At 45.1% G+C, this 22,629-nt stretch overlaps 3 protein-coding genes across 3 annotated transcripts; 2 read left to right on the top strand and 1 right to left on the bottom strand.

The window, feature by feature from the left end:
- The first annotated feature begins 5,194 nt into the window (after positions 1 to 5,194).
- Positions 5,195 to 8,510, top strand: kpna7 (karyopherin alpha 7 (importin alpha 8)). The gene is made up of 13 exons (XM_011494462.3): positions 5,195 to 5,263; positions 5,357 to 5,635; positions 5,704 to 5,832; positions 5,897 to 5,979; positions 6,091 to 6,259; positions 6,328 to 6,427; positions 6,564 to 6,646; positions 7,051 to 7,137; positions 7,209 to 7,385; positions 7,467 to 7,700; positions 7,844 to 8,026; positions 8,092 to 8,235; positions 8,304 to 8,510. The coding sequence occupies exons 2-13, from the start codon at positions 5,576 to 5,578 to the stop codon at positions 8,385 to 8,387; spliced, it is 1,533 nt and encodes a 510-aa protein (XP_011492764.1). The 5' UTR covers positions 5,195 to 5,263; positions 5,357 to 5,575; the 3' UTR covers positions 8,388 to 8,510.
- A 2,246-nt stretch (positions 8,511 to 10,756) lies between these two features.
- On the top strand, positions 10,757 to 12,654 carry LOC101166940 (T-cell ecto-ADP-ribosyltransferase 2). Its single transcript, XM_004086005.5, has 3 exons — positions 10,757 to 10,893; positions 11,042 to 11,119; positions 11,634 to 12,654. The coding sequence occupies exons 2-3, from the start codon at positions 11,054 to 11,056 to the stop codon at positions 12,510 to 12,512; spliced, it is 945 nt and encodes a 314-aa protein (XP_004086053.1). The 5' UTR covers positions 10,757 to 10,893; positions 11,042 to 11,053; the 3' UTR covers positions 12,513 to 12,654.
- Positions 12,655 to 13,864: 1,210 nt separating this feature from the next.
- Positions 13,865 to 20,759, bottom strand: xpa (xeroderma pigmentosum, complementation group A). Its single transcript, XM_004086006.5, has 5 exons — positions 20,374 to 20,759; positions 16,282 to 16,387; positions 16,025 to 16,190; positions 15,481 to 15,598; positions 13,865 to 15,384 (listed from the first exon to the last, which is right to left on the bottom strand). Exons 1-5 carry the CDS (start codon positions 20,660 to 20,662, stop codon positions 15,230 to 15,232), a joined length of 834 nt encoding a protein of 277 aa, XP_004086054.3. The 5' UTR covers positions 20,663 to 20,759; the 3' UTR covers positions 13,865 to 15,229.
- Positions 20,760 to 22,629: the final 1,870 nt, after the last annotated feature.

Genomic DNA, 22,629 nt, shown 5'->3' with positions numbered 1-22,629 from the left:
AGGGTAGGTCCCACCTCTCTGCCCCCACACCATCAGGGGTCAAACGCGGTGGAAGTGAGATTACCGTATTGATTGGTGAGTTAGAAGTTCAACTGTATATGTTAATATTCTGTGTTCTCAACCTTGGTACATGTTGAAAGGTACATTGTTTGCTAGAAATCTTCAATCTCAACTATCTTTCCTCAAAATATTCGTCCCTTTTTATTCTGGTGCAGGTACTTATGCAAAGCAGGTATATTATCATATCATTGAAGAAATATGGCCGTCATAAATGTTATTAGTTATAATGTCAAAGAGATCAACAATCTAGTCAAGAGGAGAAAGATTTTCAACCAATTAAAAACACTGGAATGTTCTGCAGCTCTGATCCAGGAAACACATTGATCAGCAAATGAACAGTTAAAGTTGAAAAGAGGATGGGTAGACCAGATCTATGGGGCTAGCTGCAGTGATGGAAAGAAAAGAGGGGTTGCTGTTTTATTCAGCAAATCTGTGCCATATAGCACTGAGAAAATCTTTGAGGATAAGGATGGTCGTTATATAATGGTAATTGTTACGATCGGAGGCATAAAAATGACTATTTTAAATGTATATGGCCCCAATGAAGATCGCCCATCTTTTATTAAAAACGTTACAGCTCTTAAAGCTGAATGAGCAGAGCCTTATCTAGTATGTCAAGGGAGTTAGGCCTAGTGGACGTTTGGCGTTCTCTAAACCCAAACAGTAGAGATTTTACCTTTAGGTCACATGTACATGGCAGTTACACACGGATCGACCTGATCTATGTTTGAAAAAAAGAATTATATAGAGTGAAAGAATGCAGGATTGAACCAATCACCATTTCTGATCATGGTCCTGTGATTATGAAAATTAATTTGGGACTGGAGCCACACTTCAGACACTGGAGACTTAATGTTTCCCTTTTAACTGACTCCTCTGCCAGGCAAGAAGTAGAAAATGCAATAACTGAATACTTTGCTATAAATGTTAACTGTGGGAAGCTAGTAAAGCTACAATCAGAGGCACAATTATTTCTATTGGGTCTAGGTTGAAGAAACAAAGATGTGCAAAACAAACTTACCAAGAACAGGAAATTAAAAGGCTAGAAATGAAGCATTAAAAAGAGCCGAACGACAAAACACTAGGTAAATTACAGGAGACCAGAAAACAATTGGATGAGTTACTTACATATCAGGCTGAGGGGGCGCTCAGATTTACAAGTAAAAGATAAGCATACAAAAAACAATTATATTTAATGGAGCGAATGACGGCAAGTTTACAGCTGAAAATGGACGAATTTACCCAAAGATGGGCTTGTGTTGCAAAATACATCAGAGACTAGAAAGTGGTTGTTAAAACGTAAAGGTTGCATTGTAGAGGATCTTATTTAATTTATTTTTACGGAATTTGTTTATCTTATTTTTCTTGTGATTATGATTGTTGTATAATTTCTGATAATGTGAAGAAGCCATCTTTATACAGTGAGGTCAATAAGTATTTGATCAGCCTGTGATTTAACAAGTTCTCCCACTTAGAAAACATGGGGGGGTCTAAATGTTTCATCATAGCTGCATTTCCACAGAGAGAGACAGAATCTTCACTAGGTTTCTACTCACTGCAGCAGGGATTTTGGCCCATTCCTCCATACAGATCTGCTCTAGATCTGTCAGGGTTCGGGTCTGTCGCTGAGCAACACAGAGTTTCAGCTCCCTCCAAAGATTCTCTATTGGATTTAGGTCTGGATACTGGCTAGGCCGCTCCAGAACCTTGATCTGCTTCTTACGGAGCCCCTCCTTGGTTTTCTTGGCTGTGTGCTTCGGGTCATTGTCCTGCTGGAAGACCCAGCCACGACCATCTTCAACACTCTGACTGAGGTCAGGAGGTTTTTGACCAATATCTCACAACACAGAGCCCTGTTCATCCTCTCCTTAATACGGTGCAGTCGTCCTGTCCCCTGTGCAGAAAAACAGCCCCAGAGCATGATGCTTCCACCCCCGTGCTTCACTGTAGGTATGGTGTTCTTGGGATGATACATGATTTTAAACCATGACGCTTTAAGGTTTTACTTATAGTAGCCTTGGAAACGGTGGTCCCAGCTCTCTTCGGGTCATTGACCAGCTCCTCCCATGTCGTCCTGGGCTGATGCTTCACCTTCCTTAGCATCATCCATACCCCACCAGGTGAGATCTTGCGAGGGGCCCCAGTCCGAGGGACATTGACAGTCATCATTAGCCTCTACCATTTTCTGACAATTGCTCCAACAGTTGTTCTTTTCTCACCAAGCTGCTTGGCAATTGCCCCGTAGCCACTTCCAGCTTTGTGAAGGTCTGCAATGTTGTCTCTTGTGTCTTTTGACAGCTCTTTGGTTTTGTCCATGTTGGTAGACTTCTGACTGATTGTGGGGGGGGCACAGGTGTCTTTATGCAGGCTAACCACCTCAAACAGGAGCCACTCATTTAGAATCAGAGCAGAGTGGAGTTGGACTATTTCAAAGCAGAACAGCAGCTCTTTGCTGCTCAGAAATCTATCTGATCATCAAGTGATCAAATACTTATTTGTCACAGTAATATACAAATAAATTGTTTAAAAAAATGTACAACATGATTTCTGGATGTTTCTTCAGATTCTGTCTCTCACTGTGGAAATGCAGCTATGATGAAACAATTAGACCCCCCCATGTTTTCTAAGGGGAGAACTTGCTAAATCACAGGCTGATCAAATATTTATTGACCTCACTGTATGTTATAACACCCCTGCTCATGTTGTACCAATATGTGTGATGTTCTACCAAGTTAAAAAAAAAACCACCATTTTTATTGGAGTAGGTCTGTGAAACCTCTGAGTTTAAGAGCTTTAACTGAATTTGTAGTCAGACAATAGAAAAGTGTTTCCTTTATGCGCGGTTTCCCTGTTGGGGTCACGGGGTGACACAAGCTGCCCACAGGACGGAGGCGGGCGGGGTTCACCCTGGACAGGTCGCCGGTCTGTCACAGGGCCACACAATCACACACATACACACACACATTCACACTGACACACTTAAACGTTAAAGTAAAAGTAATAATGTATTTCTTTCAATGGCGCCTTTCAAAACACTCAAGGACACTGTACAGATTCAAAAGTAAAAGTCAATAAAATCCCTTTAACAAAATGTTAAAAAGCATAATAAATACATTGACATCTTCATAAAGTCAGATAACAGATGAAGAAAAATTGTGATTGTGTCAAATAGAGGGACAGGAAAGCAGATCCTCCGGACACAGGACTCCCCCTTCTTACCCAGCATGCATGAGGGCGCCGAGCATTCCTGCCATCACAAGAAGCTCTTTGAAACGTTATCGGATTGTTGAACACGCTTTGGAACTAAAAAGTCACATCTGAACGGCTTGAGTTTGAACCGTCACTCCAGCAGAAATACTGGTTACTCTGGAGTTCACAGGTTTTTGGTAACACAACACAAACCCAGACAATGCTGCAATTACACGACTACTTGAAATAGTTGTTTGAAGTAGGAGGAGACTTTGTATTTCTGGCTTTTGCACGTTCGTGTCGGTGCTTCAGAAGGCACAACCTGAAGAATGGACTGTCCTCCAATCATGTCACATTGTTCAGACTAACAAAGAAGACAACACAGAATAAACACGAGATGAGAAAGATCAGAATGAAGGCGCTCATCTCTGGCTCATATTTATGAAGACTCATTTGAAAAGCAGATGTGAGTCCTGATCTTCATGGGAAATGGCGTTTACCTTTAAAGCACGTTCTACCTTCCGCTAAGGTCCAAAGCGCTTCACAGTCCCAGTCCCACACTGATGGCGGCTCTGATGCCGAACGCTGGCGCCAACCTGGAAGCGCAGGAGCAATGTGGGCTACCACTGCATGCCGGCCTGTAAATGTGTATTCTATGATGATCTGGGATGGCCTGGGATGGCCTGAAATGGCCTAAAGGGCGCCTTCCCCGTGTGCTTGAAAACAGAAGCAGTCTGCTGACACCAAAAGTCTGACAGAGTCTGGGTTGGATCTCCCGCTCAGGGGAACCTCCTCATCTTTTATTCTGAATGACGTCACATGAGTGACATTTTCCTTTTTTTTGGTTAAGCAAATGTATTGTCGTCATGGAGACACAGTCTGTGCATAAAGCATCCAAATGTCTGATCAAGTTAGTCATTTACTAGATGAATTCTTTCAAAGGTTTTCTTCATGGATCAAATCCTGGAAACCGCAGTGACTTTCATGAGAGCCTTGGCCTTCAGTCCTGTGGTGTGAGGTTGTGTGATGCTGCCACCTGTTGTTCACAGTGAGGCATGGTTTCACACAGTCAAAGGAGTTGTGTACTTACACCACATGACTACAAACATGTCCTTGCTGTTCATCACAGAAGAAAATCTCTCTGCTCTATGGAGACCCGAGCTTTACCCGGCTGGCAAATGATAGGATCACATTTAGGCAAAAAGGAAAAAGTCTTCAGTTGTCTTTTGTCCTCAAAATAATAAAGAAAGAAACGTGAAGAAGGGCAGAGGACACAATACAGGAAAGAAGGAGAAGAAAAACTTTGATGTTATTCTTTAGAACTACTGAGGTTCTGACCGCTTAGAGAAATCAGTTTTAAAACAAGCTGTGGACCAAGAAGCCGCTGACTTTTCTAAAGGTGTGTTGGTGGTTTATTATTTTTATGTGGTGCAGCGCCTTGTCATGTTACCATGACAACAGCGGCAAAGGAAGCGATCTATATGCTGATGATCACGATGTGTTAAATCAAGCGCCAGTTCGGAGAGAAAGTTCTCCTCTAACCGCTTGTTTTTGTCCAGATGATGCCGTTAACGTTTGTTTTACCCCTTGGTCTATCCTAGGCACTTTAACATTGGGAGTTGGGTCATCTAGACCCACTAGACAGTGCTCTGAACCTTTTTTCTTCAATGATTTGTGATCTTCACTGGTGTCCATGGATTACATGAAATCTTTCCACCTTTATCCACCTTTGTCATGGTAGGGGGAACACCTCAATGGAAGGGGGGGTCATAGGATAGCACACGGGTTAAAGAAGCAGCAGGGTGATACAGAACATTTAAGCAATGTGACTAGAACTACTTTTTTAGGCGTGCGGTTATCACTTTTTAACACACCCAGCAGCCAATCAGAATCCAGTATTCACCCGGACTGTAGTATAAATACAGATAATGTCTGAGTTGCAATGGCTGACATGGTTGTTCTAGTATTTGTGGAAGTCCAGTAGGCCAAGGAACAATGTATGGTTGGATCAAATGTTGGTTGAATACTCTTCTTTTGTTCCACAGACTAAACTGTTAACCAGGTTGGTTGATCTTTCTTCTTCTCTTCCTCCAAACTTGGTTTTCAGATGGTGGCTCTCTTCCTCTGGGATTAATTTAGCGGTTGGCCCAAAGGCGGCAGGTGCATCACCGCCATCATCTGGTAGGAAGTCAGAGCTCCTGGGTGATCTAACTAACAGTGAACACCTGTGTGTCAGACTAATTGGTTTCACCTCGTTAGTTATGAGAGGCCACACTGCTTTATAAAACGTCTGTGCAGCAGCTCAAAGCTTCATTTTGACTGAAACATGTCGACCAAACATGTTCAGCGGCTCTCCAGCTACAAGCACAAGGGGAAAGATCCAGCAGTAAGTCTGCAGGGGGGCTGCAGAGAGGGGATTTAGTCAGAGCTGCATTCTCCCCTTTATCTGCTCAGGCTTTCAGAGAGAAGAGGATCGCCGAGTGTGTGGAGCTACGAAAGGTCCAGAAGAATGAGAGTTTCATGAAGAAGAGAAACCTGACGCTGTCCTCGCTCCCTGACGAGGAGGCGCTGTCTCCTCAAAACGTCAGTTCACAGCAACTGTGAGTACCATCCTGGAACTACATTTAATCTCTTAAACTGCGTCTAGGCGACCCTAAAGATCGAAGACATAGTTCGAGATGTGAACAGCGAAGATAGAGCCTCTCAGACAAGAGGCTGCCAGGCCGCCAGGTAAGAGTAACCCCGCCTTTACCCGAGGTCTTCAGAGAAATTCATGAGAAAATGAGCAATGTTTTAGGTGTCACTATTGTGGTACCCTTTGTTTTGGTGTTTTTCATCCAGGAAGTTGCTCTCTCAGGGCTGTGACCCTCCGCTGAAGGAGATCATTGACGCCGGACTGCTGTCGCGTTTTGTCTCCTTTCTTTCCATGGACGACGAGCCAACTCTGCAGTTTGAGGCAGCGTGGGTTCTCACAAATGTCGCCTCTGGCACCTCTTGGCAAACGCAACAGGTAGAAGCTGCTCATGTGAGGACCTGACGCCTTCCTGAATTCTCTGGTAAACTCAGTCCTGTGTCCAGGTTGTGGAAAGTGGGGCCGTTCCAGCTTTCATCGGCTTACTGGCGTCGCCGATGTTGCACATCAGCGAGCAGGCCGTCTGGGCCCTTGGAAACATTGCAGGTGGACCTTTTGTTCTGTCTGTGGTGAGGCTGTGGAACAAAGATGTTGGACACGAATGTTCCTCCACTGTTTTTTCTTTCCAAGGAAGTTTCTGTGGTTTAGTGGTTCGCCTCTTGACCTGAACCTTCTTAAACAGGGGATGGAGCAGCTTTTCGCGACCTCCTCATTGAGTGTAACGTCATCCCGGCCTTGTTGGCTCGCATCTTCCCAGACACACCAGTAAGCATCAAACTGCAGAGGATCCACACCAGTCCTCATCCTTTTGGATGCTTCGCTCACCTTTTGGGAAAATGCACAACTTGCATGTTTTGTGACGTATGAACTTCAAGACGTAAGGATGTGAAGCCAAACTTCAGTCCTCTGCTGTACTCTAAAAGTCCAGTTGTTCGTTTTTAAACACTGGAGCGGGGACGTCTAAACGCGCTCTAGCATGTTGTCAATCTTTGCCTGTTAACGTGATCAATGAGAATCGCCTCATTTGGATACAGAGAAAAACGGCATAGCAAATGTATGCAACGCGTCCAGCCAATCAGAACATACCAGAGCAGAGGCTTCACAAAAGAGCAGAGCTCAGGCCACACCCCTTTTGCTGTTCAGTGTTTTGACCTTTTTTGCTGTTGCAGGTTGGCTATCTCCGTAATCTAACCTGGACATTGTCGAACTTGTGCCGGAACAAGAACCCGTCCCCCCCGCTGTCTGCTGTCCAGCAGGTACCCAGCTGGGCGTCGGCTCAACTCAATCCTCAACGTTTCCTGGAAATCTAATGTGCCTTCTGCTTTAGATGCTTCCTCCTATAATTCAGTTGCTCCACCTTAACGATAAGGACATCTTGTCTGATGCATGCTGGGCAGTTTCTTACCTTTCTGACGGCTCCAATGACCGAATTGATGTTGTTGTCAAAACTGGCATTGTTCCGCGGCTGGTGGCGCTGATGGACCACCAGGAGCTCTCAGTTATGGTAAGATGTTCCCAGTCCCCCCTGATACAGTGAAGCTTAGAACCTCACTAAAAGCTGGTCTTTATGTTGTCGGGGTTTCAGACCCCGGCTCTCCGGTCCATTGGAAACATAGTCAGTGGGTCGGACTTCCACACCCAGATGGCGATCGACGGTGGAGTTCTAAACATTTTGCCCAAGTTGATGCGGCACCAAAAGCCTTCTGTGCAGAAGGAGGCTACCTGGGCTTTATCAAATATTGCTGCAGGTTCCTGCAAGCAAATCCAGCAGCTCATCACATGTGGTCTCCTTCCCCCCCTAATAGAGCTCCTCAGAAATGTGAGTAGACCTAAAGGTGTGTTCGTGGGTACACCTACATGTCAGTCATCTTAATAACCTTAACTGCTCGTCTGCTTCAACACGATCAGAATGAACTTCCTCCAGCTTCACCAATGGCCCTTTGGCTCTTCTGTTTTCCTCAGGGAGACTTTAAGACTCAAAAGGAAGCCGTATGGGCAGTGACCAATTTCACCAGTGGGGGGACTGTGGAGCAGATTGTCCTCTTGGTGCAGAGTGGTGCACTGGAGGCAATCATCAACATGCTGCAAGTTAAAGATGCCAAAGTCATTTTGGTCATCCTGGAATCCATTAATAACATATTTATGGTCAGAAAACTCTGAGATTCAACATTTTAGTCCCCCACCACCCACTAAAAATGCTCTTTCTTCAGGCTGCAGAGAAACTGGGAGAAACTGAAAAGCTTTGCCTGCTGATCGAGGAGCTGGGAGGACTGGAACGGTTGGAGATGCTTCAGAACCAGAACGACACGGTGTACCGGACCGCACAGAACCTCATCGAGAAATACTTCAGTGACGTATGAACAGCCTCAACACATTTGACGTTCTGAGGTCCATGTGGTTCATTTGAAATGTCGTCTTTCAGGGGGACAGTGAGGGAGTCCAGGCTGCTGCCATTCAAGATGAATTTGTATTTCGAACTTCTGATGTTCAGAGATTTGAATTTTAAATTGTTTAAAAAGACTTATTAATGGATCCATTTGGAGGAAAATGTCTAAACTGCACACCTCCAAGCTACATATGTTTGCACTTTTAAATCCCAACTTTCTAAGAAATAAAGAGATCGAACATGTTTGTGCAGAAAATGTTTCATGGAAGGAAGGAACCCCGGCTTGGGACAGCTGTTCTCTCCAGCTACTTTATTACTTTATTGATGCAAAAAATCCTACAGTCCCAAACTGTACCTCCTCTGGTCCCTTCAAGTCTCTAGTTTCCATAAAACCAGAAACCTTTGGGTTTATTACCAGCTTTTTTTGAATTAAAAACCTCAATTACAAATTTAAATTGGATCGACTGTGATGGCAAATGTCTCCAGCCTCCCTCGGTTACCAAAAACAATCTGGGTTCTGTTGGACCTCTAAGGAATCAAACCAGCAGTTGAATAGTAGATTCCTCTCTTCACCCAAGACAAAGTCAGACATGACGGAGTCAACCTTTGACCAAACTCATGGAACCCTTTGTGCCTAAAACACAGTGGTCATTATGAACCAAGTGCCACAAAAATGAATAAACGGGTTCAGACCACTCCACCCAATCACACTCCCAGAAATGCCAGGTGTCTGGGTGAGAAAAAGCACCTTCAGGTACAACTAGAGGACTGGATACTTAGTGCTGTTCTGCATGTAAACTGAAATGGACCTGACCAAAAGGTGCCCTGTTCACTGAGATGAGCCTCAACACACGACTGCTGAGCTGGGGGGGGGGGGCAAACTGTGGAGCCGTGCCTCACTTTAGACCAGTGTTTTTCAACCTTTTTTGAGCCACGGCACACTTTAACCCTGACAAAAATCCCGCGGCACACCAGCATCCAAGAAAAAATTGATAATTGTGGCAGAAAAAGCAGGAAGTTGCGGCTGTTAAGAGATGAACCACCAGCTAAAGACGAGCTTTAGCTGGTATTTTTGTTAGAACTGAGCGACTTTATCAGCAGAATTAAGAATAAGGAAGTGAAGACTTTAACCACTTCTGATTGGTCAGACTGACATGTGATTAAGCCTTAAAGAATGATTGGCGGAGACAGTTAAAGGGGCGGGACTTTTCCTTACAGTTATAGCTGCAGCTAAATCGCGGTACTGTGATTCTTATCAAAATGTCTTTAATAGAATTAAATAAACACAAAGAAAAAGTAACTTAAGATCTTTTATATTCCTTACTACTCAGTGTTTTATCAGGGCCTGTTGGGATACACAGAGAGCTGATTTCTTGGAGATGGAAAATGTTTTTAGATCAGTGAATGAGGGCAATTTCCCACGGCACACTAGTGTGCCGCGGCACACTGGTTGAAAAACACTGCTTTAGACTGATGCAACCTTTCTCACGAGTTCTGGCTTCATCTCACTTGGTGAACTTCAGGTACTGATGGTTGACCTCTTCTGTGGCCATCAGGGAACTGTCAGCACTGGTCCCTTGTAGTCCTTCCTTTGGTTGGTGGGCCAATGGGAGTGTGATCCCAGACCAGGAGACCAGTGTCCTTGAGCAAGACACTGAACTCCTCATTGCTCCTGGTGGTTCTAGGTTGGTGTATGAATGGGACTGCACTTTGGGCCCTAGTGTTGGTAGAACAGTGTTGTTCCCTCGCTGTGTTGCACTTAACCTTTTGCAGACTGTTGTTCTGCGTCCTGATTGGCTGTGACCTTGTCAATCATCTGTGGCATGTCTCCTGTACAAAATGAGTTCAGTGGCCAAATCTGCATAAATCTTTGATCACAATCAGATCTTTTTCATTCTATAATCCTGGACTCATTTTTCTATGAAGGTTTGAATTTTGAGTTTAAAGGAGAGAAAGGTGTCAAAATGTTTGTCTGCGAAAAGAGTGGAAAGTTTTAGAATGTGACCCCCCCCCATGAGAAACGAGGGAACACCGGATATGCCATCTGCAAGATATCAAAACTGTTTGGAAATGTCTTAGTTTTTTTGAACACTCCGATTTTTAGCAGTTTAAAAGGAAGATATGTAAAATTTCCCCCTTCAAAATTAAACGGGTGAGGGTTTTCCCAAAAAGGCCTAAAGAGGTAACTTCCCCACTGAAGCAGATTCAGTCGTTTTCTCAGGAATCTTGAACAGAAAGCGTCTTCTTCTGATTCTGACTTTACCATCTGCCACAAATATACAAAGAACTGAAAGTAAAAAGCAAAGAGGACCAGCTACCATGAAGCTCTTCACATTGATGACTCCTCCATGCTTGTGGGCGGGGTCCTGAATCGCATCACTTTCTTTCTTTGGAAATTCAGAAATGGACAGAGATCAGCTTTTGGTGTTAAACTGAAAGTAAAATAGAAAGTAACGGAGATTCTGTAATTGCACCGCTGGTTTCTACATGTGAATTTGAGGAAGCCTTTGAAAGCACCATGAAGTGGAGCCGTTAGGCAACAGTTGTTGTGCCATGAGGCGTCCCTTTAAAAGACGCCGTGGTCAGACGCTGCGGACACTCACTGCATCTGTGGCGGCTTTAGTTGGTGAGTTGACTGAAACCTGTTTTCATCTCGTTCTCTTCACCCCCCCCCCCCCCCCCCCAAACCCAGTGGATGAAAGAAACGGAGCTTCAAGCGATTAGAAGAGAGATTCCTAAAGCAGAGTTTTCTTAAACTGTTTTTTCCTTCTTAGGCGTGATCAAACATGACTCGGTTCGTCTTTCTCCTCCTCTGTTTCTCTGCTGACATGAGGCTTCTGACGGCAAAAACAGTAAGATTCTCACTATGAAACATATTTAATCTGTTACTTTCTATTTTCTTTTGAGTTGAACATGTGAGTAGAATAAAAATTCTTCTTTTTACTTTGAAGTCACTCACAGGCACGGCTCCCTCTTACCTTTCTAGTTTCCTTTTGAAATACCCCCAAAGTCCCTACGTTCTTCGGACCAGCGTGTTCTGCTGGCTCCAGAACCAAATGGAAGTTCTGGGAGAACCGAGCATTTGCTGTGTTGGCTCCAAACTCTAGAGCAGGGGTCACCAGCCCTCTTCTGACCCTGCTTCATGCTGCTGAGCTGGACTGGATCAGACCAGTTTCTGGTTGACTGAACACACCTGATCCAGGTGAGCAGCGATTACTGAAGCAGGGCAGTGGCCCACAGGGACCAGGGTCAGTGACCCCTGGTCCAGAATAACCTGCCCCGGGCTAATAGAAAGGTGTGCCTCCACTGCCGAGCTGACCTTCTGTTATCTGTTTTCTGGACAATAAAGTTCTTGTTTTTTCTCAGAAAACTGAAGGAAACATCTTCTCCAAAGCTTCTTATGGCCCACAAATCAACCCTGGAAAGTCTTCTTCACAGGAAACAGTCAAGTCTGTCTTTGCCGCTCCAGAAGAACCCCATGGGGCGGAAAACGTCTCCTCCCAGTCGGTCCAACAGAAAGCCACAGATGCTTCCTGGAAGTTTTCTCCTCATCGGTGGCCCCTCCCTCTGAGCTTGTTCCCTAACTCCGTGGATGACATGTACTACGGCTGCTCCAACAAGATGCTCATCAAAGTCAAACGAGACTACCTCCCCAAAAGCACCAGGGAAGGTTTCCAGAGCACGCGAACCAAGCTGTGTGCTTCTGCAGCCATGCAGAGCCGGGACCCGTATGATCCGCTGTCCTGGGATCATTTCAGGGCTCTGTGCGCCTACACGGCGGGCGCCTACGACAGCCTGAACCGCGCCGTCCGTGAGGGAAAGGCTTCCTACAACAGCTCCTTTCAATTCCACGCCCTCCACTTCTTTCTGTCCGACGCCATCCGGCTGCTGAAACTGAACCAGAGGACGTGTTACACCGCGGTCAGAAGGAGCAGGAGGCTCTTCGTCGGGGAACCGGGACAAACCATCCGCTTTGGCTCCTTTGCTTCCAGCTCACTCAACAAAAAGTTGTTCAATTTTGGACGGACAACCTGCTTTGAGATCCGCACCTGCTTTGGTGCTTACCTGAAGTCCTACTCGGACTTTGGCGCAGACGAGGACGAAGTGCTGATTCCCCCGTATGAGATGTTCCGGATAACCTCGGTGGACGAGTCGGGGAGAAATCCTTTAGAGTGTGAGGTTCTCTACACGCTTGAGACTGCTGGGATCTACAGCACCCTCAACTGTCAGGCTGTGGACCTCTGAAAGACGGAGAACATGTGCCTCATGGGCTGCAGAACGTCGTTATACATGTCGGACAATTCCAAGGCTTGTTCTTTGTAAATGATGGATATTTTACTGCTCAAGTTTGAGCCTCAACTCAATAAAACCAACATTTTCATCTAAACTTTCTGGATGAGTTTTTATGAAGCGCCCACAGGTAAACCAAAATCCAACTTTATTTACTCAAATTGACCAAATGAATCAAATGAAATGAATATAGTGAGGATCCTACACGACAACTGAACTGAGTCCACCTAGTTGGGAAACACATTTTTTATTTTAACTTGTCCTGTCCAACAGCTGGGCAGGCAGATGAGAGCTGAGGGCCTCTTGGGTTGGACATATTTTACTTTAACAAGAGGGGTTATGAATCTTCAGACAAACCAAAGGTATGTCTGAATAAACCCCTTTTGGAATTGAGGCCAAACTTTATTAATTTCAATCATGTTTGAAAATCTTTGGTGTTGGACCGGACGGAAAAGGAAAGAGGGGAAGAAGAGAGAGGGATGTCAGGGGGGGGGGGGGGGGGGTGATAGTGAGAGGGGGGGGTAAGACCATGAAGCAGCATTAAGCAACAAGTTTCTGGATGGTTATAATCATTACAGTGAGGTTCAGATGTAATACATGTCTAAAAGGGGCGGGGCCTGTCCACACACACTCAATTATCAACACACCTGCTAGCCGCAAAAATGTCCACATGTCAACATGCACACAAAACAGATAGTGTTCACACACGCATACTTATGCCTTAAAACCAACTAATGTGAAATATTTCAGTCATTCAGTCATGCAAACTATTAGTGCAAAGGTGAGCTAACACCTGTGCTCAGGTGAGTGTTTATGTTCTTCTAAAATGGATGGTGGAATGTGAAAAGAAGGAGGAGGAGCGCCCAGCCACCCCCACACCAAGACCCCCACCGCAGCAGCAGCGGCAGCCGGAATTCCCCCAACACCTGCACGGCAGCAGATAGAGAACAACCGCCCCCCAGGGCCAGCAGAACCGCCACTGGGGCCTCCAGACCCAGTAGTTGGGACACACTTGGGTGTATGAAGTTTGTCTGTGCATTCACCCACTCCCCTGGGGGGGGCAGTGAGCTGAAGACACGGGAACCATTTGATGCCCCCCCCAATCCAACCCCTTAGCTGAGTGTCAAACAGGGAGGCTTTGGACCCACTTATAGACCCTTTAGTATGACCCGACCATGGATTTGAACCCACAACCTTCCAGCCTCGGGGCAGACACTCTACCATAGGGCCACTGAAGTAAAGAGGGCTGAATGTCACTCCAATCACTTAACTATTCTGATTCTGGATTCAGTACAAAGACATGGAAATTCTGTTTAAAAAGACATTTATTGCCACTGAAAATTCAGTCCAAATTTTGTTTTTAAAGTGAACTTTTGTTAAGAAAAGTTTTAGTCTTAGATACACACACATAAATATGTACACCATGTGAAGAGTCTGTAAAAACGGATACGTTTCACTCCAATTCAGTTTAAAAGGGGAAAAAGACGTTCTACATTCTTCCAGATGTAAAATGAGATTCTACTGTCCAACGATTCATCTCCGGATTCTGACGCCATGAAATAAAAGCATTTAAGAAGCACATTTCAGAACCATCTTTGATGAATATGTGACTTCTGACCTCAGTTATCAGAAATCCACAGGCCTGAGGAGCAGAATGAGGGGGAGCTGTGAAGACAGCCTCTGGAAGCAGACCTCCGTCTTCACCTTGAATCTCCTCAACAAAGCGCTGACTCTATTCCCGCTGATGTTCTTGCTTCCACATTTCATTTGACACATAACGGTTTCCCCACATTTCCCTCCTGAGCTCTATTCAGTCAGAGGACTCGGGAGAAAGTGAAAGCATTAAAATCCCCCAGGTTTGGGTCAAAAAAGCCCCCATGCACTGACGGGGGTAAAGCAGAAGGAAGTGATGTCAGGATTTCAAAAGCGAGTCACTGAAAGGGGAATCTCTCTGCAGACGAACTGAAAGTTAAATGTTTGTGCAAACAGAACATTTGAGAAATTCTTGAGTCAGAATTATAAAAAGAGTCCACACTCAGCAACGTTTGCTCTATGCTGTTAGGAAACGAAGCGTTGTCATCAGGATTGTGTGGAAATGTGTATTTTCTTTGTACACCGCTAATGAAGTCAGAATTTCGAAAACGTTTTGTAACCCTTGTGTTGTCCCAGACACTTTAATGTTGGGACTGGGTCATCTAGACCCACTAGACAGTGCTCTGAACCTGACAGAAAGATGGTTCTGAAGGCCACGGGCCTTCCAGCAGGATCCCGGTCTAAAACACAAACGACTAAGGACACCCAGAAACCTTGGACTGACAGGGTCTTGAAGGCAGTCTCAGTCTGACCCATTAGAACTGGTCTGAATCCAGATTGGGGAATGGAACTGAACCGGGTCTTCAAACCTGACATGGTGGACAATGTCTTCACAAGGAGTGGCTTCTAATGCATGTGGACCGCTGCAGCTGTGACTCTGATGACCAGGGTTCCTTTAATAGGTTGAGCAACAGAAACTAAAGTTGAATGTTTCATTTCATTTAATCATGAATGCTTCACTAAGCCAAAGGGCTCCAAAGAATGAACGTCCATCCCTGAATCAATTCACAATATTGTTCTCAGGTCTTTCTGTTCCCATCACCTGTGAGGTTCCTGCAGTGGGAACGCCGACTCTGAGGCTACATCTTCTCAAAAGTCACTTCATGTCCACAGCTGGTGCAGGTCTTTCTGTAAAGGTCGTCCTCAGGGTCCAGCACCTCCTCCGGGCCGTACTCATGCTGGTGGCCGCTGGTGTTCTTGGTCCACACGCTGCTCCTCACGGCCCTGCGCAGCTCTGACAAAACATGCAACATGACAGCATGGTTCTGGAGGTTCTGACAAGACAGAGGTGGTTCTGACATGGGGAAACCTTCTCTGGCAGGAAACTGACCTTTGACCTTCTTGTTGAAGCGTTTCTGTTTCTGCACCTCCCGGTTCTCCTCCCTGGCCTCCCTGGCTTCCTCCACTGCCTCCTCAGAACCCCAGACCTCCAGAGCCCTTTTCTCTGCCTGAAGGGAACATCGGCACAAACGTTCACGCTGTTCTACCAACACAAACGTGGAACGGGCTTCCTTCTAGAACGGGAACCAATGAGTGTCAAGCAGGAAGTTCCTGCTGCTGGGAACCAAGAGAGAAAAGGAAACCAATGTTTCCACTAACCTCCAGAAATCCCTGACTCTAAGGCCACGCCTACATTTATGTCAGCTTCCTCTCATTACTGCAGCTGGGTTCTTTAGCTGCACTCATCTTAAGTCCTCCTTCCACTAAAGAGTTGAACATTTACAACGAATACAGGTTTAGATCATTATAAGGATCCTCCTGCATTGGTCCGAGTGTCCCTAGAACCCTTCGGTCTCGATTCTTGGTCCAGCATGCAGCCTGGCCACTGCTGACCGCTCCACGTCAGCAGTCCGGACCGGTGCAGCGGTACACACCTGTAACTGCAGGTAGAGCTTCATATCGCCCCAGCGTGGGTTGTGAGGGTTCTTCTTCAGGATGAACCGGAGCGGCGGCTCTCTCTTGTCGAGGTCACAGTCCTTCAGGAGGTAACGCTGCTTAGCTTCAGTTCTGGAGATCAGCTTATGCTTTCCCTCCGTGTCTCTGCCAAAGATCCAGGTTTTAGTCAAACAGCAGCAGCAAACTACCAACTTTAACGTTAGTGTCAGGTGTGAGAGGGGGCGGAGTCAGGTACCTGCACTTGTCGCACACAGACAAGTCAAAGCTGTTGCTGAGGACCGAGTCCATGAAAGGCTTCTGACAGTCGTCACACAGCAGGTACTCGGGTTCAATCACGGGGGCTGGCAACAAACGCACACAACGGAGCGCCTGATCAGCAACACAAACATCCAACGACACCTGCATTAAGAAAACCACAGCGCCAGTGTCCATGATCAGAAATGAATGGGTGGTGCAGAGGCTTCAGATAATGAACACCTCATTGACTGTATAATGTAACTGGACGCTGGCGTGTGACGTCACCCAGAGAAAATGCCGTGCTTCCGGTCAATTCAGTCGCCATTTCACCGCGACGTCTCCGTCAGCATGTAGGGACCAGAAATCCTCGGTAAGCCGTGATTGGAATGTTCACATCTCTATGGCAACCAATCAGGAACAGAACGGCTCGTCTGACCAATAGAATGACAGCTGTGTATTTCTCTATAGACTATCAGATTTTGGCTTCTTGGAGCCGCTTCCTGTTTGGAACGTCGGGGGGGTTGATCAGTCCAGTTCTTCATTTCATTTATAAAGCACCTTCCACCACCAGCCAATGAGACCCAAAGTGCTGTACACATGGAGAACAAAACATAAAAGAATATAAAGTGTAAAACCACATTAAAACACTGTAGAGTTAAAAGATAGATTTAAAAAAGCATAAAACCAATTTAAACAGAGATTCAAAGCAGCATAACAGGGCTAGGCTGATGCTAAAGCGCTGAAGTGGAGGAACATTCTCTTTTAAAGCGAACACCTGAAGAGCCTGACCTCTCTAATTGTTGCTGGCAGCTGATTCCATGGTTCAGGAGTCAACACAGCAAACGCCCCAAACTTCGTTTGGTTCTGAGAACCATGAACACAAAGTGGTCGGTGGAACGTAAGGACGTTAGGGGGAATTTTGGAAAGCAGTCTGGAGAAAGAGGTGCCGTAGCTGCCAGGGACTTCAAAGTAAGGACCAGGATTTGAATAAAAAGCAGGAATTGCACCAGCAGTCAGTTCAAAGAGACAAGATTGGTGTTACGTGGTCAAACTTCTTTGCCCCACAAATAAATCTGGTTGCTGCATTTTGGACCAGCTGCAGTCTGGATAATGAAGCTTTGAGTAACTCAGCATATAAAAAGCTGCAATCATTCAGTGTGGACAACAGGAAGACACGGGCGACACTTTCAGGCTGTTGATATAAATGACTTCATCCGAGCCAGTCGTCACGTCTGAAAAGAGCAGGACCTGGAAACAGTATTTATTTGGAGGTGGAGCTTCAGAGCTGCATCAAGCTTCACACCCAGGTTTGTGACCACAGACTGTTCAAAAGGGGCAAGAGAGACGAGATCAAGACCATGATCTTTTCCACCACCAGGGGTAAACACAACAACCTCAGTTTTGCTTTTATTTAGGCCAAGAATGTTAGCAACACTCACCACCTAACTTCAGCAAGGCAGTCGATTATTGCGGTAATCGTGCAGTCGGGTCTCTCACATAGAGGGACGTAAATTGGAAGTTGTTGGCATGAAGGTGAAAGTTCACCTTATGCTTCTGAAACAGCATTTCCAGTGGCAGCAAGTAAATAGAAAATAACAATGCCCCCCCCCCCCACTACAGGGTGCAACACTTGGATGAGTGAGGACCCATTCTAACACAGAAGCACCTGTTTAGCACAGAAAGGTAGGCTGGATATTGGCCTATAGTTTGAACACAAAGCAGTATCAAGCCCCTGTCGTTACAGCAGCGGTCTCACTACTGCACATGTGTCAAACTCAAGGCCCGGGGGCCAAATGTGGCCCTCCATGTCATTTTATGTGGCCCGCGAGAGCATAAAAGAGTTTAATTTCTTAGAATAAAAAATACAAATTGGTGTGTATTTATTCATATTTAGGGGGAATCAGACTTGAAATATCGGATTGGCCAACTATACATTAGGACTTAAACACTGTCCATATTACCTAACTTGACAGAATCAAATTTAAAAGGATTTATGCTAAAGTAACAAGCAAACATATGTTTTCTACGCAACTGTAATTATCACTTTCAAAAGTTCTAGTAAATGAATAATGAATTATTTAACATTAAGGAGTAGTTACATTTATTTTTAATTACATTTAGTAACACGTATAAGTTATATTTGGCCCTTTGAGGACAGCCGCTGTGCTGATGTGGCCCACGGTGAAAAGGAGTTTGACCCCCCTGCACTACTGCCTGTTTAAAACTGAGTGGAACCTGAGCGGACCTAAGGCTTGTGTTCGTATACCTAAGACCGCTGGTCCTAAGACTGCAAAAACCTTCTGAAAAACCCGGCTGACAGAACATCACCAGCTGGCTTTAACCTTGATACCACTCTGACACCAGAGACACCAATGAAAAAGATTTTAGCCCAACTACTATTTGTTTTCTTGATGTTTTTAAAGCCTTCGACAGTCTAGATCGTCAATTCCTGCTTCAAACTCTAGATTTGTTCAGTTTTGGACCAAACTTTATAAATGAAACCAAAACACTCTATGGATAGCGTCATTTCGTTGCCACATGGGACCTCGCCGAGATTATCCATCAACAAAGGAGGGTTGTCCTATCTCCCCTTTACTCTTCATCGTTGCAGCTTAATTGTCATTAGTTTCAATGAAAAACTCAAACTTTGAGAAACTTCATGTTTTAGGCCAGCAAATAGCAATTAGTTTGCTGACGACACAGCTATTTTCATGAGGGACAGCAGTCAAATTCCTATGATTCTACATTCAATAGATTTATCTGATCTGAAACTCAAACTGAAACAATGTGAAGACTGCGCTCTAACAACACTTCATCACATTCCTGTTAAACATCTGGTATCCGCTTAACCAAAGACACCAAATTATTGGAGGATCTGTGTGCAAATTAAACCTAGATTGTAGGTTTAAACGAGATCTTTCTATTCAGGGTAGAGATTTTCTAGTGAAGATGGAATCCCTATCAAGATGGATCTACCCAGCACATTGTTTATCCATCCCCAAACCTGCCATTAAAGACATAAATCAAGCTAACTTTAAATTAATTTGGACATACAACACTGATGATGAGGAAGGAGGACTTAAAGCTGTTGATTAAAATCAACTGGCTGTTCTTAAAGAACCTAAAAGGTTCCTGGTTTCCCTCTAAAATATTCAGGGATGGAGGAGGAATTAACTTTCTGCTGAAATGTGACTTTGACCTGAACGAACTGCCAATCAAACTTTCTGGATCATTTCTAAGCAGTTTTATTCTGGACATCACTCTGGAACTGTGCTTCGTTGTCCTTGTTTTACAATAACTGACTGACCGTAAGGGGACACGGTCTGGAAACCTTTGTTCCACATTTCAGTTACCGGTTGGAAACAACATGAGGCTGTGATCAGAGTCTTCCTCAGACGTGGGTCCAATGGTCCCAGAATCCACCTTAAAGCTGCCGAGCTTCAGTCAAAACGTCCTCCTCTCCTATTGGACGGACAGCCGAATTACCAAAGTCCTTCAGACGGATTTCCAAACACCTCATCAGAAAAAACATTTCTAAAGACTTTTCTAGACAAGAGGGGATGAAATTAGTATTGAATTACATTTTCTATTTGACCAAAAGTAAAAGACTTTCATTTTTAAATAATCCAGGATCCATTTTTGAGACATTTGGTTTTGAAGAGAACGGCTGCATTTCTGCTTCAGTCTGAAGACCAAACCACCTTGAATACTTTTCATACAGAGTTCTGTCTCTATTTCAGTCACTGGATTATTATATGAAAAGGGAAAATGGTTTGATGACTCGGTTCTACTAAGACATGTAACTGAATGAGAAGCCTCACAAAAGTTAAGATGTTAGGAACTTTTTCTTTTTCCTTAATAAAAAAGTCAGTTTCCTTTGAAGTTTGTAACGACGCAGAGAGTTAAGGTTTGAGTTTCAGCTCCACAAACTCATGTCCGTCCGATTCTACTTTCACTCACAAACACGACCAGCTGCTGGGATTCCACTCCGGATGTGGAAACTGCAGTCTGATACACTAACAGACTGTTTCCGGTAGGTTTACAGATGCATGTTTATGTCACCAGAACCAGAACCACAACCCCCCCTCACCTGGTTCCTGCACCACCGTCCTGGACTTCCCCTCCCCTCCCCCTCCTCCCTCCTCCTCCTCATCGATGAAGAAGCCCGCCCCGGAGTCGATGGTTCTGGACACTTTGGCGGACGTCCCGCCTTCTACAGCGGCCGAGGGGCGACTCGCCAGGCGGGCTTGCCGGAGCATCAACGCCCGCTGTCGGTTCCGTTCGATTTTAGCCCGCATCGCGGCAGAAAGCTCGGGTTCGGGGTTCGGTTCTGGACCGAGTGCGCAGCCATCAGGTCCTTGTGACTCGGGCGGGTCCATAGCCGGGATAAAGTGGACAGAAAGTGTCTGTTTACTAAATGAGACTTCAGAGCTTCCGGCACCGAACTTTCTTCCTCTCCGAACCCCGCGTGGGTTTGACTGCTGCCACCTGCTGGTGCGGAGGAGGAACAACATGCGGTGAAAATGCACTGGTTGGTGCTTCAACCAATGATGGAGACTAAAATGAATCTTTTACCATTTCTAATTAATAGTAGTCTAATTTGTTTGAGATCTTGCCTTTTGTTGAATCAACAAAAGTAAAATTACTGATGTCAATGTTAAACTGAACGTAGTCTGATCCAAACAAACAGAAGAAACTGGATCTGAAAAGACAGAACTGCATTTGAACGGACGTGTCTCAGCTTTCCAAAGCAAATTCTAAGAAACAAACAAGACTGAAAATGTTTGTCAGCCTTTAAGACTAGTGGTTCTCAGATTAGGTGTATGGGTGGGGGGTCCTAATCTCATCTTCAAAAAAATGAACAAAAGTACTTAGTTGTGTTGTTTAGTTGTTGCATTTTTTCTGAAAAGTGGTAAATGCTTCTGTAGCGCTTTTTTACCGTCCTCGAAGCCCCAAAACCCTTTACAGTCACAGTCCCGTTCACATGCTGGTGGCACCAGCATGGTGGGGTTCAGTGTTTTGCCCACGGAGTCTTCAACATACAGGCAGGAATCGAACCTGCAACATTTCAATCAGAGGTGGACCGGCCTATCGCTGCACCGCGGCAGCCGGGATACAAACGACTCAAACATATCTATAATTTTACGGTGGAGTGATGGTTAGGTGAGTGGTCGGTCCTTCTCCATGTCTGTCGGCCATCTTGCTTTTCCTTTCTCCTTGTTCCTACTGCAATGACCTGCCAACTGTATGGTTTTTAGATGTGATGATACAGTAGTTTCCACAAGAGTGGATTATGTGCATCAGTGCCCAAAATTGCAGGCACATACAGAAATGAAACCCTATATGCCTACAACACATGCAGTGTTTCACTGCTGTCCCCTGTAGTGACCTCTATGCATGAAAGGGTTAATCAATACTTTGATGTGGGCTTTTAGTGTCGAGGATGAGAAACTTCCTTCTCCGTTTCAAACTTTTTTTTACTACGTTTTTTAAAGTAGAGAAGTTGTACATTTTAAAGGAGAACAATATATTAAAGCCCCACGCAGATTAAAAAAAAACTGTTTTTGGTGTTTTTAACATGTTTTCGCGGCATTTTTCTCATAATGGAGGACATGTAGAAAGAAAATTAAGATTAAATCTGCATTTCTGAATATGTCTTCATTCATCGTTATGCCGTTGTGAATCAGGATGAGGCCAAGAAATGCTGTTTGAAAAAGATCGTATTCGTGACGTAGAAAAGCCGTCAGAAACCCTGAGAGCTCTCTGCCTAACCAAACCCTGCTTCAGCAACAGGGAGGGGAAGGGGAGCGGGGTCGCTCTGCACCACAACTCAAAGGGGAATTTCTGATGAACTCCTGCCGCTCTGCAGAAACTATGTCCTAGAAAACAACAGTTTATCATAATGAAAAGACCTCTAGGAACACTTTGAAAACAGATCAGAAGTGGGACTTTCAGGGGAACAACTGAAGAAAAGATTGACAACTACTGCTCAAACCTGTCATTTCACAAACTGTAAAAGAAAGCGGAACTGGTTGTGCATGTCATCACGACATTTGACGGCCTTACATGACCATATGCAGGTAGGGAGCACACTATGGCACACACTTCTGGCTGCCCTCAGGAGTCCGGCTAATCTCTGCCACATCATGCTGATGGTGGCAGCGGGCCAAGCACCGTATAACCCCGTAAGGAGCTTGTGTCAAAGAACAGCTCTCTGCATATAGATGAGACTGCAAGTCTGACGGGCTCACATATTAGGAAGGTTTGCTGGTTGTATGAAGATGCCTGGATGTCCTGCACTCAAAAGGTGGAGCAGCGCAGGTTTCCTCATGACGCTGCAATGAAC

This window comes from Oryzias latipes, chromosome 1 (genome assembly GCF_053564925.1).
Source record: "Oryzias latipes strain Hd-rR chromosome 1, Olatipes_Hd-rR_3.1".
In the NCBI taxonomy this organism is placed as follows: domain Eukaryota; kingdom Metazoa; phylum Chordata; class Actinopteri; order Beloniformes; family Adrianichthyidae; genus Oryzias; species Oryzias latipes.
The sequence above is the reverse complement of the archived record's forward strand: the minus strand, read 5'-3'. Positions and strand labels throughout refer to the sequence as shown.